At 37.7% G+C, this 17,351-nt stretch overlaps 2 protein-coding genes across 3 annotated transcripts; one reads left to right on the top strand and one right to left on the bottom strand.

The window, feature by feature from the left end:
• Positions 1-72: 72 nt before the first annotated feature.
• On the bottom strand, positions 73-5,245 carry LOC121425433 (pancreatic lipase-related protein 2-like). Its single transcript, XM_041621482.1, has 6 exons — positions 4,952-5,245; positions 3,871-4,163; positions 3,054-3,175; positions 2,487-2,593; positions 1,223-1,353; positions 73-718 (listed from the first exon to the last, which is right to left on the bottom strand). Exons 1-6 carry the CDS (start codon positions 4,998-5,000, stop codon positions 422-424), a joined length of 999 nt encoding a protein of 332 aa, XP_041477416.1. The 5' UTR covers positions 5,001-5,245; the 3' UTR covers positions 73-421.
• A 705-nt stretch (positions 5,246-5,950) lies between these two features.
• Positions 5,951-10,722, top strand: LOC121425432 (pancreatic triacylglycerol lipase-like). Of its 2 annotated transcripts, none has more exons than XM_041621481.1 (5): positions 5,951-6,140; positions 6,783-7,066; positions 7,400-7,631; positions 7,899-8,050; positions 8,769-10,722. In XM_041621481.1, exons 1-5 carry the CDS (start codon positions 6,089-6,091, stop codon positions 9,066-9,068), a joined length of 1,020 nt encoding a protein of 339 aa, XP_041477415.1. In that variant the 5' UTR covers positions 5,951-6,088; the 3' UTR covers positions 9,069-10,722. The 2 variants fall into 2 exon arrangements, with proteins under 2 accessions (XP_041477415.1, XP_041477413.1); XM_041621479.1 differs by having other exon boundaries at positions 5,959-6,140; positions 6,780-7,066; positions 8,769-10,719.
• Positions 10,723-17,351: the final 6,629 nt, after the last annotated feature.

Below are 17,351 nucleotides of genomic sequence, written 5' to 3'. Positions count from 1 at the left end.
AATTCATGTTTTCAAAGGTAAATAAAAAGCAATACAAGTCATCTTGGTGCAAGGGATTGATTCGGCAACTTAATAAACCTCATAAAATGCAATGCAAATTCATGTTTTCAAAGGTAAATAAAAAGCAATACAAGTCATCTTGGTGCAAAAAAAAGCGGATTTGCCTCTCATTAAAGCTCCTTTCCTTTCTGGTAATTCTTAAGTCACTTAAAAAAATTATAACCTCTCTTCTTTCTCTTTTCTATAATATCTATTTCTTTTTGTAACAAAGGATAGAGGTCCAATACAATGATTTTTTGCTCACCTTTGATATGAATGTACAGACGCATTTATTCATTTTTTGGAAGGAGTGGGTTCAAGGATTGTAAACTAGATGATTATGATTTTCCAGTACCCATTTGATGGTCTCAGTCGGGACAAATTATTGCTTGCAGTAAGTATCCTTGTCGTTAGTTTCCAGATAGAACGACCCAGTGGCAGTGCTCTGGTCCGCGTTGTAGCCCATCTCCGGGCAGCCAGACAGCCCACATCGGGTGCAAAGACCAACTTGGTACTGATTCCACGAACCGCATGGGTACGCGGTAAAAGTGCAATCTGTTGACCTGATACTCTCCTCAAAGTAGTAGACTGACCGAAAGTGATCGCAAGCGACTTCACGAAGCAAGGGACATCCGGGCATGTCGTCGCCTCCGTTCGGGTAGAAATCGATGTGCCCGACCTGTTAGGTGTGTTTTGAAATAAAATTTCGTTTATATTAATCATCTTTTTCATTCATCCTTCTAGTCCCTTTCTTCTTTATTCTTATCATCTTCATCCCTATTCCATTCCTTGCGTCATGTATCTAATTTTGCCCTTCAAGTTTGCAAATTACTTTTTCATACACTTGAGATTTTTCTGCAAGCTCCAACCCTGAATCTTCAAATAAAAGTATTCACGTTATAGAGATGACATCTGCTAATAACTTAGTATATCGGGATGCCCCTCCAGGGAAGTCTGACTGTTCCTTAAGTACGTACCGTACCGCCTTCAATGGGAAGGCCTTCATTACCCCCCCCCCCCCTACCTTTACACATGTCTCCAAAACGCAACGGTTTGGTATCGGAAGGCAGTCCCATACACTCGTAATTGTAAGATTATTTTGACTATCATTTGCCAAATTTACACTCATTTAGCCTATATTTCAAGTCTTACGCTGTGATTGAAATTCTCAACCTATGCATACCGGTTCGAGGATGCCCATTCCAAGAATTTCATGAGTATCTGTGTGAATGTTATCAACGAAGAGGGCGTCAGAGGGATCCAATCTACACTCTGGATCAACACCACGGAAGGATGGGCCAGCTGGGTCAAGACCTGTCGAGGGGAAAAAAAGACAGTTGCGAATCTAAATGAGGAGACAAGGGGATGATAGACCTTCAGGCCCCAGGCCGGGGGGGCCTCTTCCATTCACGAGTGGATACCATGCGCGACCATGGGGTCTCGAAAAGCACCCTAAACACATAATTTCCATATTCTGAAAATGCACCCCTTAACAAGTATTGGCGTGTGAAACCCTACCCTTAACAAGTATTGAAGACAAAACGATACACTTGGCAAATATTCCCTGAAATGAACCCCTAAACAAGTACAGGAATGTTTTATTGTTACGGGTCCTTCGGTCGTCGGCTGTAACTTATTTGGTTTAGAACGACCCCACATTCTACACCTCGCGCAAATCGGACTCTAAACACGAAGTGTTGGGGCAAAAAGGACATCCTTTATAAAACATTTTAATTTTCTTTTATCATCCCCACAAATTCGACCCTAAACACGTAATTTTCCTCACGAAATAGATACCCTTTTTTCATTATTTTTGTGATTTTGACACCCTTATCACGTTACGTACGTAACGTGCCCTATCGTGAAAAAGACATCCTTTTTACGTGTTTTTTTGGTCGCGCATGGTATCCACTCGTCAATGTAAGTGGCCCCCCCCCCCCGGGGCCCCAGGGTCTACATTGGGGAGCCAAATCGAAAACTTGTTTAAAATCTTTGAATTAAAGATATAAAATGAGGGGGTTAAGAGTATTTTGAACCTTAACAAAAAAATAGGAACAGATTGATGTGGCAGCTGAATTGAAATGGGCGCCGTTTAAACCGGGGTTTTAAAACCATTGACAATTTATATTAATCAAAAGAATGATGATCTGCCATTAAGTTACAGGTATGTACCATGGTATAGAAGGAGTGAGAGGAGGTGAAAATGGTTAAATAATGAGAAGTATGTCAACATAATTTTCTGCTGTTACGAGTTCTCCTTTATCTTAATTCTTGAAAAGAATCTATAATTTTTGTTTTTCTTCTTTTGACACAATACAATGCCATATGTGTGAATACTGGAACAACTTCCTAAGTGTCACTGATATCAATCCAATATGGATGTTGAAGATGTTGCACTGCTTCACAGCATTTGAAATTCGAGGGAGGACAATGTGATAAGGTATTACCAGTAATACGACCTAATCCGGATTGGAAGGCCCCTGCGTAACCGGCTGTATGAGCTCCCAGGCTGTGGCCAATAAGATGCATGTCACCGAAATCTGCCCCATGAACTCTGCCAAAAAAAAATGATGAAAAGTTTCCATTCTCTATTTTCCCCAGCAAAACGTTTATTGGGTGAAATCTTCCTTGCATCGCCTGAATAAGGAGGAGAGTTCAGAGTTAAGGGAGGAGATTCCGCCGCGTCGTGGACTATTTAAGGATGACAAATCTAACGCTCCCTGATATTGGCTGCCTTGAATCTTTATAATACCTCGTCCTCAAAAATGTCACCTTTTTTCATGTTGTCAAACAAATAAATGTTTAAATTGGCCTACCTTGGACCTCAATTTATTTTGCTTAATTGCTTGTCAAATATTTTGGTTGCTGATTTCTTTTCCCTTTATGATGGCCTTATTGTTTAATAGTCAACTTTCCGTTACTTCGTCACCCCTGACTTTGTGCTCGTTTTAAATAAAAAAAAATGCCCCCTCCCCCGTAACACCGTCCCTGCACAGTCCGATATGCCTACTTACCTGTTAAGGGCACGTGCCAACATTGCTATCTCTCGGCCAACCACCCTCGTGTTTTGACGGCAAAGATTGTAGCCTCCGATAGCCCCGTCATTCCAATCCACCATGATTACGTTCATAGGCTCCTGTGACAGAATTAAAAGAATGCTTTTTAAGATCGATATGTATGCATGCAGCCCCCTCCTTCCGAAGCTGCCATCCTCACTCCATAACAGACAGAAACATACCTACAACTTTGCAAACTCTCACAAACCCTCTCCTACCCCACATATATCACTTACACACACTCTCTCTTTCTCACACACAGGCTGGAACACACACACACATCATCATCCCCTCCTTGGAATTCTTTCACAACCCACTCACACAAATACGCATACCATCCATATATACACCCACACATGCACTCTCATACACTCTTAATTACCCTATTGCAAACCATGATACAAACGTACAAGATTTTGATAATTATTTCTTGTAAGTGATATAATTTTTCGAACAAATCGCAAATCTTTTCTGCAAAGTTATATTTTTGTTCTCATAAGACAATAATGAATTCTGATCACCATTTAGATTGGCTTTTTGTCGCCATACTCTTCATTCTTTCTTATCTAGTATCTATTTTTGTAGGGTTCAGTTTTCCCTGCATTTTAAATAGGAATATCTAATGCTATTAATATTGTTGAATAAATTTAGTTTCTATAGGTCTAAGAACTTTAATCTTTTTTATTATTGAGTTGAAATGAAAGTAAACATAGTTAAATGAATTTTCGGCAAGTTTACTACGGAGCTTTTGTAATATTTTACAGTTAAAGGTTACCTTATTTAGGAGTGAGTTTTTTATTGCCTGGAAGTAATCTGAAAAAATTGTATCGGTGAAGCCATGGATGATGAACTTTGTCTGGAGTCGGCCATCGAAGAGTGACGCCATCAGGTTCCCGTCGTCGCTGCGGTCGAGGAGCTGGTAGTGGTCCTGGGCTTGATTCGACCGGGTGTAGAGGAAGAACTGGGTGTTGACCTCGGCCGGAGATTCGGGAGGGAAGCGAAGCGAATGGCACGAGGCCGAGTCGTCGAAGCAGCCCAAACCATCGTAACAGACCTCACGTGCAAATGCTTTGGGGTATAAAACATTAAATAATGAAAATAGATATAAAAGGGATTGTTTTTTTTCTTTAGTTATCTTAATAACGGGGTTTTTTTACAACTAAAAGTCAAACCCAATTTTGTCAAAACTGGAGCAAAGTTGCCTACGCTGAAATTGATGTTTTATATCTGTAAGAGTTGTTTGCTCATATATATATGTTTTTACAGGCAGGGTTGGCATATTTCCCGCTTCTGAGGCTTGTTTCCCGGACGCCGGGAAATAAGCGGTATTTAACACTTTTTCCGGTATTTACCACTTTTCAAAATTATTTCAAAACACTATTTTCATTTGTTGAGGTTAAAAACAACTAAAATTATAGAAAAAAAGGATTATAAATCATATTTCCCGTTTTTTACATATTTACCGGACGCCCATCTTATTTACCGGGCGGTATTTACCACCGGTAATTATACCGCTACCGGTATTTACCGCCCAACCCTGTTTACAGGTTTAAAACATTAAATCATGAAAATAGATATAAAAGGGACTATTTGTGTTCTTTAGTTATCTTAATAACTGGGGTTGTACAACTAAATGTCAAAACCAATTTTATCGAAACTGGTGGAAAGTTGCCTTGTAAACACTAAAATATTGATGTTTTATACCTGTAAGAGAAGTTTGCTCATATATATTTGTTTTTACAGGAATAGTATTGCTAAAATGGTTGCTTGCCCGTTTCATCTTTTTTTATCAATTAGATATCATTCGAAATTTTTGGTCGAAGAAATTCTGGCAACAGAAGATTATTTTTTCTCACCTGACTGGAGGAATAGCAATGTGGATAAGACCACGGCAAGCCCTTCCATTACGTCTTTTTTAAATATCCGATTTGTTTCACCGATTTGATTTCACAAGCACAGAAAAAAAAATGTTTGCTATATTGTAGTTATAGGTCCTGTATCCGTATGTTGTAGAATCTTCCAACACCAATAGAGGAAATACACAGTTTATGATGATGTAGTTTTGACTTACGTATGATTATGAACAAAGGAATAAATTGTGGTTAAAAACGTGTCACATGCTAAGGAATTCGATAATGTATCCGTAATTAAAGAATGGCTAATCCCCAAATCTCTTTGTTTAACTGATCTTGTGATAAATTTTCCACATGCCTCTAGACATTATTGAATTTGTATACTAATATCGTTTGTCTGTTTGAAGAAAGCATAAACGAACAAAGAGAGATACGATCCCGGGGGCACTCAAATTATCTTTTTGATGGGGGTGTGCCTCACGAAACTCTGAAATGCAGGTCTAAGGAACTGACTAAAAGAGTAAAGTACGGGGTCTTGGGACGGGGTAACGATACGAGGTTATCACCAGTGAAAAAAAATGTAGAGCGAATGAATTATGAATCTCCGACTTAATTTTCAATATGGCTCACCTTCAAAATAATTATTATTTTCTGTACCCTTCTTCTTTCTTATAACGGAGTTTTGATATCAGTGAATTTTCATCAAATTATGCTATGAAAAACTGGCTTCATCGTTAAGAAATACATACAATAATTAAGACTAATATCATAAAAATAATAAGTATATTAAATCTAAGGATACCAATAAAGATGGTGATAATAATCATAACGATGACGAAGGTATAACTATAATGATTATAAAAAACGATAATGATCATACCCACATTAAACCATAGCATTGTGAAAGCTTGAATATTTTGAGGGCATTTTGAGGGCATTTAAGCCAACAGTCAACGGACTAGGTAACTAAAGTTCAACTTCTCCGTCACAACTCTATCTTTTCATTTGTATGATTATGCTATCAGGGATTATATTTACCTAGAATTTTATATCAGATAGAACTCGTAATCGTTTTACGTAACAACGCAGTTGGAACGATCATTATGCATCTTCCTTTGTACATGAGTGGTGCCGCAAAAAATGTACACCCTTTCCCTGGCTTTGCTTCTTATCTTTGGAATTACTCAACAAGGTAATTATGGCAACGTTTCAGCATCCACTTTAAAAGTTTCATTTTAGATTTTGTTTTATTATTCATTTAACACATTTTACGAGCGAAATAAAAAATAATAGACAGATATATGGTGCATCAAAACTTAAATTTCTTGCTTGTAAATTTGCCAGTCAGCTTACTAAGAGCGGCGTATTTTGGTGATTTCGCCCAAAGTAAAGATTTTTAAAGAACCTTTGTCTGTTATTGTTTGGGTAACAGGAGTCTGTTTTATGTTAATTCCCTCTCTTACATTTCTCGATTTGAATTTTCCCTTTTCCCGCTAAATTGAGATAAACTAGAATTCATCTTATTGTTATTCTTCAGAAATGATGCTCCATGCGGTGAATAATCAATATTTCGATTATGCGTGAAATTTTGAGAGTGTTTAATTTTCATTTTAACTAATTAATGTCTTCTGGGCTTAGTATATGCTACACTACCTCCGCTTCGAAAGATAGCTTTCCTATCGGATCGTAGGAAAGCTGAATGAAAAAATGTTCTTGTCATCATTTCCTTCCCACTTTCTCAATAATATATTTATCTCAAAACTTATTGATAAATATTAATCATTGTAATTTACCATGCAAATCATCATCCTGTATGCGTTGTTTCCAATAGCAGTCGAAGCTGAAGAAATATGCTTTGACGATGTCGGATGCTTCGCCGATGATCCTTGCCACATCCCCGGTTTTCCACCACGATCGCCGGACATCATCAACACACGCTTTCTGCTCTTCACGCGGACGAACTGGGACGATTACCAGGAGCTGAACCTGCACGATGTCGAAGGACTGCGGGCTTCGAATTTCGACCCGAAGAGGAAGACGAAGATGTTCGTGCATGGCTGGTGGGCGTACGGACTAGATCCGGAAGAACTCGAGAGGAAGGATGCCTTCCTTGAAATGGTGACTCCATTTCATCTTCTTTGTTCCTAGCTTGTTTAGAATATGAATTCAATATTATTGTGATGTCTTCATCCTGCAATGTGAATCATGGAAAAAGGTATCAACACGTAAGAAGAATGAACGAGATAATCCAGATATTTTGGAATCATGTTTCATTTTGTAGTTTTTACCTAGTTTTTATTTGGCCTAGGCCTACATCTCCATGGTTTCTGTCAGATTGCTGTAGAATTCTTACTTTTCATGGATTTGTCGTACTATTTTTTTAACATGATAAATTTGTCGCTTCCATGAAACTTTATTTTCATATTTCACATTTCGGTTTGTAAATTTCAGGAGGATGCTAATGTCATCCTGGTCGACTGGGAGAGGGGAGCGGCGGAGCCCCGCTACGGGGTAGCCCATCAGAATACCAGGGTGGTCGGGCGACAGATTGGACAACTTGCCCGCTTCTTGAACCTCGAGACTGGAATGTATTTCAGGGATGTTCATCTGATCGGTTCGAGTCTCGGGGCACACGCCGCGGGGTACGCCGGACAGTACCAGCCAGGATTCGGTAGAATTTCAGGTAAGGAGAATTATTAAAAGTAATGGCTCATATTGAAAGGGGCGACTTATATACAAAAAAAATATTTTTGGAGTATACTCCCGCCCAACCAACATCATCAGCAAGAAAACTTATTAATACATTCACATCTAACCCTGATAAAGGACGGGTAATTCTGTAAACTGGACATCACAATGGGTCACAGTTCCTACATCTTTGTTAAAACTTCACAAGATAATTAACAGATCAATTAAATCAGGTATATGTTTCCTCTTTATTTTCATGCAGGCCTTGACCCCGCTGGCCCATACTTTCGTGACGACGGATTTGACTTTCGCGATAATGGACCCGACTGTCGACTGGATCCGACGGATGCCATCTTTGTTGACGTCATCCATACTGATGCCAATGATATCACAGGTCTAGGACAGATGCTTCCGGTGAGAGATTGCACCAGATATAATTTTTCTTAAGGGCTTATTGCATGTGTTTAAGAAATAGTTCACCTATATTTTTAACGGACCGGAATCATGGTGTGGGTATGAGCGGCTATATACTTGTGCAATTGCTGTCTTGACTTGTAATATTTATCTATACTTAAGTGGTCTTCGCACTATTGAGTCGTTTAATTGTGTTTGGAGGGTAATGAAACTTCATGATCGGGTTAACACCTTTGAATGTGTTAAACTGTGATGACAGCATTCTTTTCTCTGCATAATTATAGGCCTTTCCAAATGTATCTTTAAATTACCTTTAGTGAGGTGATCTGTCAGTTCATCAGGCTTGAAGATTATTTGGATCCTGTCAAGACGGTTAATATGAAACTAGTATTCTTTCGCAGGATTCAGCATTTCTGACAAAGCAACTCATATCAAGGTATTTTGGCCTGTATTCATCGCTGACCTCCTATATACTGTCTCTCCTGGGCCAACTGCCTACTGAAATTAAGTCTGCATGGGCCATTTATACGATGGAGCTAAGTCTGTGGATGAAAAAATGTAGGAATACAAATATTTGGAATATTAGAAAACGTATAAAAAAATGTATGATTGTAAGCCTATATGCATCCACAACCATCATCTTAAATCAACTTGCCTTTCTCATGTGGATTTAAGGCCTTCAGTGACAGGTTTCAATTTGTTTGTCCATGTTCAACAGCTAGGACATCAGGATTTCTACCCCAACGGTGGTCGCAAGCAAACCGGATGTAACCTCATCGATCTGTTCTCAGGATGTAGTCATTCCCGAGCCTGGAAGCTTTTTACCGAAAGTATCCTCTCCACTTGCAGCTTCACTGCGTACCCATGCGAGAGTTGGGCGCAGTTCGTGGCCGGTAACTGCGGCGATTGCGGCACGCGCGGTTGTCCTGTCATGGGTTACCGCGCCGACGAAAACACCGAGGTTAAGGGTAAATTTTACCTGCACACGAATGGGGATTCTCCATATTGCATGGACTGATGCTGAAGTAGTAAGCAACTGGGACTCAACATCTTGTTTCAGATGACACACCTCATTTTTGTCAATATTATTTTCATTCCATTGATATTCAAATTTACATTTCTTTATTCAGATAGATGTATTAATCAAACCTCCAACAACGGTATTTGCCTGAATCAATCTTTGACGATGTAAACCATGGATAAATGAGTGATATTGGACGCTGATTTTCCCCCTCAAAATCAATTTGACAATCAGTAAGGATTCCGGGTTTTTCAATAAACACGTAAGAATTGTCAACAATGTAATCACTGTATTTTATGCGTTTGTAAAGAATCAAAATACATTAAACCATATGTTTCAAAGAACATTATCCTTCTGTTTAGTGACTCTAATATCCACTTATTATCCACATGAAGCTTTAATAAATTTGAAGAGATACTCCAGGCTGAAAATAATTTGACTTGATCAGATAAAAGAAAATAAAACAAAACACTGAAAATTTTTATCAAAATCGGCCATGGAATTAGAAATTTATGGCTCATCTCGTATCCCTACTTGTTATTTTGTGTTTTATAACATGAACTTAAATATTTTTATCCTCCAATAACTAAAGAAATGGATTAACAACTAATTTGATGCATTAAAGAATCAGTGCTGCAACTCATTTCATTGTAAGGGAGACATGTCATTCACACATATGAAAATATGAAACAATTACGATTTCATGTAATAATATAAGAAAAGGAAATTTGGGATATGACATCATCAGCACACCAAGTGAATATTCATGACAACGTGCATATATATTATAAATATTCCTAAACTCTTATGTTCAATAACTCTGTTATTGTCATCCGATTTTGATGAAATTGTCAGCACTTTGCTCGGTGAATTTTACTCTCTTTTCAGCCCGGGGTACGCTTTTTAGTCTTGTATGGTTGAAATTGCAACAGAAGATATCCGATATATCAGCAGGTTTTGGTATTCGAAGGTTTAAAATAACTCTCTAGGTTGTGCAGTAAACCTATTCCTTTAACAGCATTTACGAGGTTAACCTAAAAAGTGATTTTATATTTAAACGCAACCCCTCCACCGTCATTTTTTTTACTCAATGCGGGCCATTGCTACCTGACAATTCATTTCTCTTGAACATATGAAAAATAATCTAACACACTTTAACATTAAGGGTAATTCGACTTTGGTATGATTTTACCCAGGCTGGTTTTAGGTGAAAGCCCCCCCCCCCCATAAAAAAAGACGAGAAATAGAAAATAGAATAATAATAAAAGGATTAATCAGGATGGCATATAAATTATGCTCAGAAAAGGAATGGAAAGATACGAATGATTGAAAAAGGGTTAATTTGCACGTTTTAGATTATTCTAATAAGAAATATGTTAATTCAAAGATTGTTATAAATGTGCGTTCCCCCTAACAAACCTTTTCTTTCTCTGGGAAATATCAAAACTAAATCTAATTTGTACACATAGGTGTTGTATATCCCTGAAAAAGAAGGGAACATCGTTCTGACGCCGGCCAAACTCCCCGTCCAATGCATGTTTGATTTAGATATTACGATAAAGTACATTACTTGGCATTAGGCTAATCCCATCAAAACAGCTGTTATATTTCGCATGCCAAATGATATGTAGTAACAGTGGCGTACCGAGGGTCACGGCATTGGGGGGGCACCAGCAAAAATTTTGAGCCACTTAGGGAGCGCGCTCAGTTGCCAGGTATACTGACCTAATAGAGACATTTTAAGGACATGCAGTGACATTAAACGAATATGTATCTCACTGATTAAAAAATGCGAGCACGAAGCGCGAGCTGAAAATTTGTGATATTTAGACCTAAAAAGAGCTGAAAATTTGTGATATTTAGACCTAAAAAGGGACATTATAAGCAATTTGTTTGTAATCATGATACGTACCTCTCGCTAAACAAACAAAGCGAGCGCGAAGCGCGAGCTGAAATTTTTGTGTATATTGACCCCAAACAGGGATATTTTAAGGGCTATATTTTAGGAATCCATTAAGAGTATACATATCTCATCATAGTCATTTAATGCTATAATGCTATCCTTTGCTGATTTTGTTAGAATTACATCTAAACACATGAAGCACATTTTGTTGTCATAGTCATACGCATCTCACTAATAAAAAAAATACTGCGAGCGCGAAGCGCGAGCTGAAAATTTAAGAAATTCAGACCTGAAGAGGCTTGTTTCCAGGGATTCACTAAGATCGTCCGTATTTCACTTACCAAATGATGCGAGCGCGAAGCGCGAGCTGAAAATTTTTCATATTGAGATCAGAAAAGTTAACATTTTAAGGACTGATTTTAGGAATTTATGAAGAGCAGACATCTCACCAATCAACTAATGTGAACGTTAGCACGGACAGGAAATGTTGAGAGCAGACATCTCACCAATCAACTAATGTGAACGTTAGCACGGACAGGAAATATTAAGACCTTAAAATAGGGCAATCACTTTAAGTGGTCATCAAAGAAGCAAATGTCACTACATAAAACAATAACTCGAATTGCGAGGAAATACATTTGGTGTACAGAACGGGAGGTTTTAGTACAAAAGGGCTATAGATCTCGTTAAACAGTCTATGCGAGCACCACGAACAGTGACACAGGCCCTGAGCAAATAATGTTTCATAAAGTGATGAAAAAATGTTTTTTTGTGATATAACATTACATAATGTAATTTAACATATTATAATGAACAATAATTTCTTCTTTCCCCACTACGTTTCTTTTCCTTTCTCCCTCTATTTTCTCCTTTTCCCCTTTTTTTTGGCCAGCCGATGGGGGGGGGCACGTGCCCCCCATGCCCCCCCGTAGTTACGCCACTGTGTAGTAATATTTGAAAAAGCGAGCGTCTGAAATAATTTGAGATTATATAATTTATATTATTTCCCATGAAAATGTTTCATCAAATGGACTGACGACAAAACCTTATTCGGATATTTATTTATATATTTAACTAAGGTTATTCATTCAGTCCTCATGACTTTTCAAAGTTTGATTTTCATTGTTCTTGCACGGTGCTCTTTCAAAACAAGAAACGAACCTTTTCTTCGATGTTGGATATATAATAATAACGCGAATATGCATACAATTGCTGGACAAATATTTTCTGGGTGGGGGAGCTAGGGGTTACAAACACATTACAAGAGTTTTGTTTTGGCTTTGATTTAGTCAACCCAATGATGGGATGGCAGTTTGTTACCATGACATTTGCTCTGGCAACAATTGGTCCGCTGCAAAAAAAAAAAAAAAAACCGGAACAATTGTCGCCGGGTCAAAATTTTGTGTACCGGCTGTTCATATATAACCGTATTGAACCTTATTTTGCTTTGTTGTTAAGTTGCAGAGCTCTAATGGATTAGGACCCCGCCTTCCTCCATACACACAACCCAACGCACACATTGTACGATGGATTAAAATAATATGCCACCCAGATTTGGGTTCTTTAGAAGAGATGATCATGTCATCTGATCATCTCTTCTAGAAGATGAAAACATGACGAGATCCAAGATCTTGTCATCAGAACAGAGGGGAAGTGTGTCATGTCTTCCGCACGTTTTAGAGCCAAATATAAACATTAAATGCATTACTGGATTTTCACGAGCACGTGTAAAACAATGTATTCGTTCTTTTAACATTGAGACCTTACATAATTTAACACCCCCTCAAAAAAAAAGAAGTTACTTTCTGATTTTCGCTGTAACCTCATGAACCAATGTAGTTTAGTAAGATATTTGCAAGTAAATAAATTATTTTCATCATTCATTCAACAATACATAATGTGTTTCCAGAATGAAACAATTTTGGGAAAGTGTTAAAATTCTCGATTTTTCCATAATTTGCCACAAATTCTGAAAAGGTAGCAAGAGTATTATCATCGTGTGGGAAATGTGATTGCCTTCTGTTCGGGGCTGTCCTGTTTATATATCTGTCGAGTTGCTTTAGTGTTCTTAAATTCTGCTTCAATATCTATCGATTCTGTTTCGAGGTCGGCCCCTCCTTCGTCTTAAAAAAAGATTAGAAATACAATGATCAGTCAATAACGCAGGTTTATTTTTAGGGGCTGGACCCGTTAAATCTTGTGTCTTATCAGAGATGTGAATTTATACACCTTTTATATAAAAAGGGAATTATCGGAGGGGACATATGGCACTCGTGTCCCTTTCTGGTTATATGGTCTTCAGCTTAGAATTGAACTTGGATTAAGAGACTTAACCTTAAAAGGACTCGGGGCCGTCGTGCCCCCCCACGCTTCGCGCAACTTCGCAAGACAACGTTATGCCAAAATGGCATCTTTCATTCTAATTGGTCTGCTTAATCATTTGAGGGTTAGTTGATAAAAGGTTTGTAATAACTCTCATTGAAAGAAGCAATGAAAAACAAATAGCATCAAAATAAAACCCAAAGAAAAATATACATGATTCTAACCAAAAAAAGGGAATTTTATAGTATAGCAATTTTTCATTCCAGTTGGTATGTTTAATCAGTTAGAGTTGAATGTAATCGTTTTGGTGCAATGGACTGTAGTACCTTTTATTGTTTAAAAAATGACAAATCAAATGAAAAGAAAAAGGAATGCATAATAAATTCTGAGAAATAAAATGATTGGCCTTCGCAATTTTTTTAATGAAAACCCATAAAGATGGCATCTGGGAAAAATGAAAATCTTAAGTGATAGTGGGTGTTGAATGTGTACATAGTGTTTTAAATGAATTGATTTGCATACAATTAAGAGATAATCATTATTCAATTATTTATTAAATACTTGCTTGAAGTTTATGTTATTAAGGAATATGCCTGAATTTCGACGCGATCGCGCGAGCGGCTGCCGAGATCAGAAGGGGGGGGGGGCATCAAGTTCCCAATAAGCCTCAAATAGCCCAGTCCTTTTAGGTGTAAAGTAACGTACAATAATTTCGTTAAGAAATAAACTCCAATGTCTTTCTTCATTCAATACAAAGGTAAATTAATCATTGTATTTTAAAATTCAACCCAGAGTAAGAGAAATAAGCTTCATTATCTGTCTTCGTAATTCAATGGAAATGTAACATGCATCTGGCCATACATAAGCCTTTTACCATTTTTACATTAATATTATTTTGTCAGTATGCAGAAACAAACAAGGATTTGAATTTCACTCTATGTTAAATCACACTTAATGAAATTAAACGATTCAAATGTTAAAGTAACTTCTTTGCTTACCTTTCTGATGAAACTAAATTTGCAGAATGAGACTGATAATGGAATCGTAGCCCCATCCAAACATACTAGAACCTGAGCTGTAAAAGCGCGGAAGAATACATCTTCGACTCAAACCACGCGGTCTTCAGTCCGCAGTGCCAGCTAGTACAAAAGGTGTTTATTCCGACCATGTAATTCCTACATAGCAACAATTAAGCATGACATGCTATCACAAAACGTTAATCCAACAACCAACAGACCGGTCAGTAGTCACAAAGGGTGCACAAGATCTTATAGATCAGTAGATGGGAAAATAGCTATAGCTCCCTGCAGTGGCGGACCATGACCCGAAGGAGACAAAACATTTGAGGGGCACAGCATTGTTTGTGAACAATGCTGTGCCCCTCCAATATTTTGTCTCCACCGGGTCATGGTCCGCCACTGGCTCCCTGATAAGGAGTTATCACAGAAAAAAATTACATAATTTCCGCCTTATTTTAGGGGCGGATCGTCCCCCCCCCCCCCTCCTAGATCTGATAGGAAGAGAGAGTACAAAAAAGTGACTCCGGACAGATGACGTTAGTGTTTTATTAAAATCATATTATATTCTCAATACATTTCCCCCTTTCTATTTAGCTAAGTACTTAATTAAAAAAAAAATCCGGGGCTATTTCCTTCCAGCCAGTCCACTACCCATGGGGAGTCGTCACCTTATGCTCCTTTTTTTCAATCGGACAAATAAAAATTAATAAAGTCAAGCGGCATTTGAATAGGCGCCGCCATTAAATTTGACTGTATTATTCTATTCACCTGTATTTTCACTTCTAGTTATCAGGGGGTGTTTCATCAAGCAGATAGTCAATGATTTTTACTGACAAATTGGCTCTGAGCCAATAGGATGCGAGGACTTTGGTAGCGGCTTACTAATGAAATAGTGAAAATCACTCATTTGTTTCGTGAAATGCTCCCTTGATCGCTGAAGCAGACGTTTGGCGAGTATTAATTGTTATATACATTCTCACCTATCACCATGATCATAGAACACTGTAACATGTGTGCAGCATTCTTACATCAAGATCAAATTCTTTTGGGCTTTTATTCTCGGTTTACACGAACGAAATAATGGTTTGGATTCCTTGTTATGTAGTATTCATTGGATGACGTAAGGATGGATAGATTTCAATCTGTCATTATGATCTGTCAATGGAGCACTCATCTGGGCAAAAAAAGTACATGTAGTCGATTTGACAGTCCCATAGGCTCAATACACCAACCTAGAAATGTTCTTTCCGATGAAGTTTTTTTCTTGATTCGTGTTCCTATGGGGTCCTAGAATAAATTCAGCTTGGTTGCCCAAAGTTGTCGTTTGGGCAATTTTGCTAATTTGCATAAATCCAAAAAGGCCGACAGATGCCATCTTAACCCCTAGCTTTTGAATCCCTTTCCCAAAATGATGAGTAATGACTCAGTTTAGGGGTGTGTTGATTCGATTTCTATTATTATTTTTCGCAATATAAGGTCATCTTCAGGTCAAATCCAAGATGGCCGCCTGATGATGCCATTCTGAAAAATATACTTCTAAACCCTTTGTCCAAGAATCACGAATAATACTTCTTTTCGTGAGTTATTTGATAAGTTGATTCCATTTCTGTTAATAATTTTGCAATATAGGATCATTCAGATAAAAAAGATGGCCGCTAAACGCCATATTAAAAACAAATATTTCCCGAGACTATTGAACCTTGAAAAAGTACTCTCCCAAAAAAGCGTACACGCTGTCCTAAAGAGGGTTACTATTATGTGTAGGGGCTCATGTAAGGGCATTTCAGTAAGAATTATTCATTTCTTTTAATTTCTCCATTTTTAGTGGTCAAGTCAGGTCTCAGATGGTTTATATATTTCATTAACTGCTCACCTTAGACAAACCATTCAAGGTTTGGGGTATAACCTATATCGGGAGTTCTCATTCTTTTTTTTAATGTTCAACCATAGGGGAAGGCGGGGTAAGTTGAGCGTAGGGGCAAGTTGAGCCACCAACCCCAGGCCAATAATGAATGAGTCAGACATTGTGGTGGTGTATTGATGACCCATAGCATAACCCCTAACCCCACCACATTGTTTTCAACTTTGAAACAAAAAGTATTTTAGAGGGGAAAATATGAATTTCAGCCAAAAAAGTAAAAAAAGAGTGTGAAATAGATAAGTGCTTTATAAACACACACGTCTTTAAATATAATAAAGACATGATAACAACATTATCAGTCCAGGTATGGATCTTCATTCTTGTCAGTCTTTTATATGATGGATGCATAATAAATGTGTTGATACAAAGTTATCGCACTAAGTTCGGACTGGGGTAAGTTAGTGAGCCAAACAGCATGGGGCAAGTTGAGCCATGGTAAATCCTATGTATCTTAAAAAACAAACCATAAAATTGATTGAAATGCTGGCTGAAAGGAGCAAATTTACATGACTGCTCTTTTCCCTTTAAAGGATGTTAGTATTTATAGAGAATTAGCAAGTGAAAAGACTTTAAACAAAAAATTGACATGCTGGTTCTCCCCTCATACATTTTGTACATAGTTTTTGTGGCTCAACTTACCCCATATATGGAGCAAGTTGAGCCATTTGACATCATTTTTTTTTCAAAGGTCACGATGACTTTCAGTGTGGGGATAGAAAGTTATATATAGGTGGAAAATATTTCATCCGAATTAAATTTCAAGGCAAGGTACTTATTTCGACAAGATTATTAATCATATCAATTCTAATATTAGTCCGGGTTACAATTGAGCAAGGTGCCACACGGAAAAGGAGAAATTTTCATATAGTGCTCCTAAACCAGTTTTTTACGCTGAATACGAATATCTGAGGTAACCAGGCTGTATCCTGAAGATTAACCCGTGAGGGCGCTTTTTTCAAAATGGCCGCCATATTTTCAGACAATTCAAATATTCGTACATAGAGTTTGAAATAAGCATTCAATTGCTACAAAATTAGTGTCATATGAAAGATAAATAAATCCCCTATAATTTGATACTATGTATAAGGGATAAATAGGTCATTTGGCTGAGATAT

The sequence above is a fragment of the Lytechinus variegatus genome, chromosome 12 (assembly GCF_018143015.1).
Source record: "Lytechinus variegatus isolate NC3 chromosome 12, Lvar_3.0, whole genome shotgun sequence".
NCBI classification, from domain to species: Eukaryota; Metazoa; Echinodermata; class Echinoidea; order Temnopleuroida; family Toxopneustidae; genus Lytechinus; species Lytechinus variegatus.
Note: the sequence above shows the minus strand (reverse complement) of the source record. Positions and strands in the feature narration are given on the sequence as shown.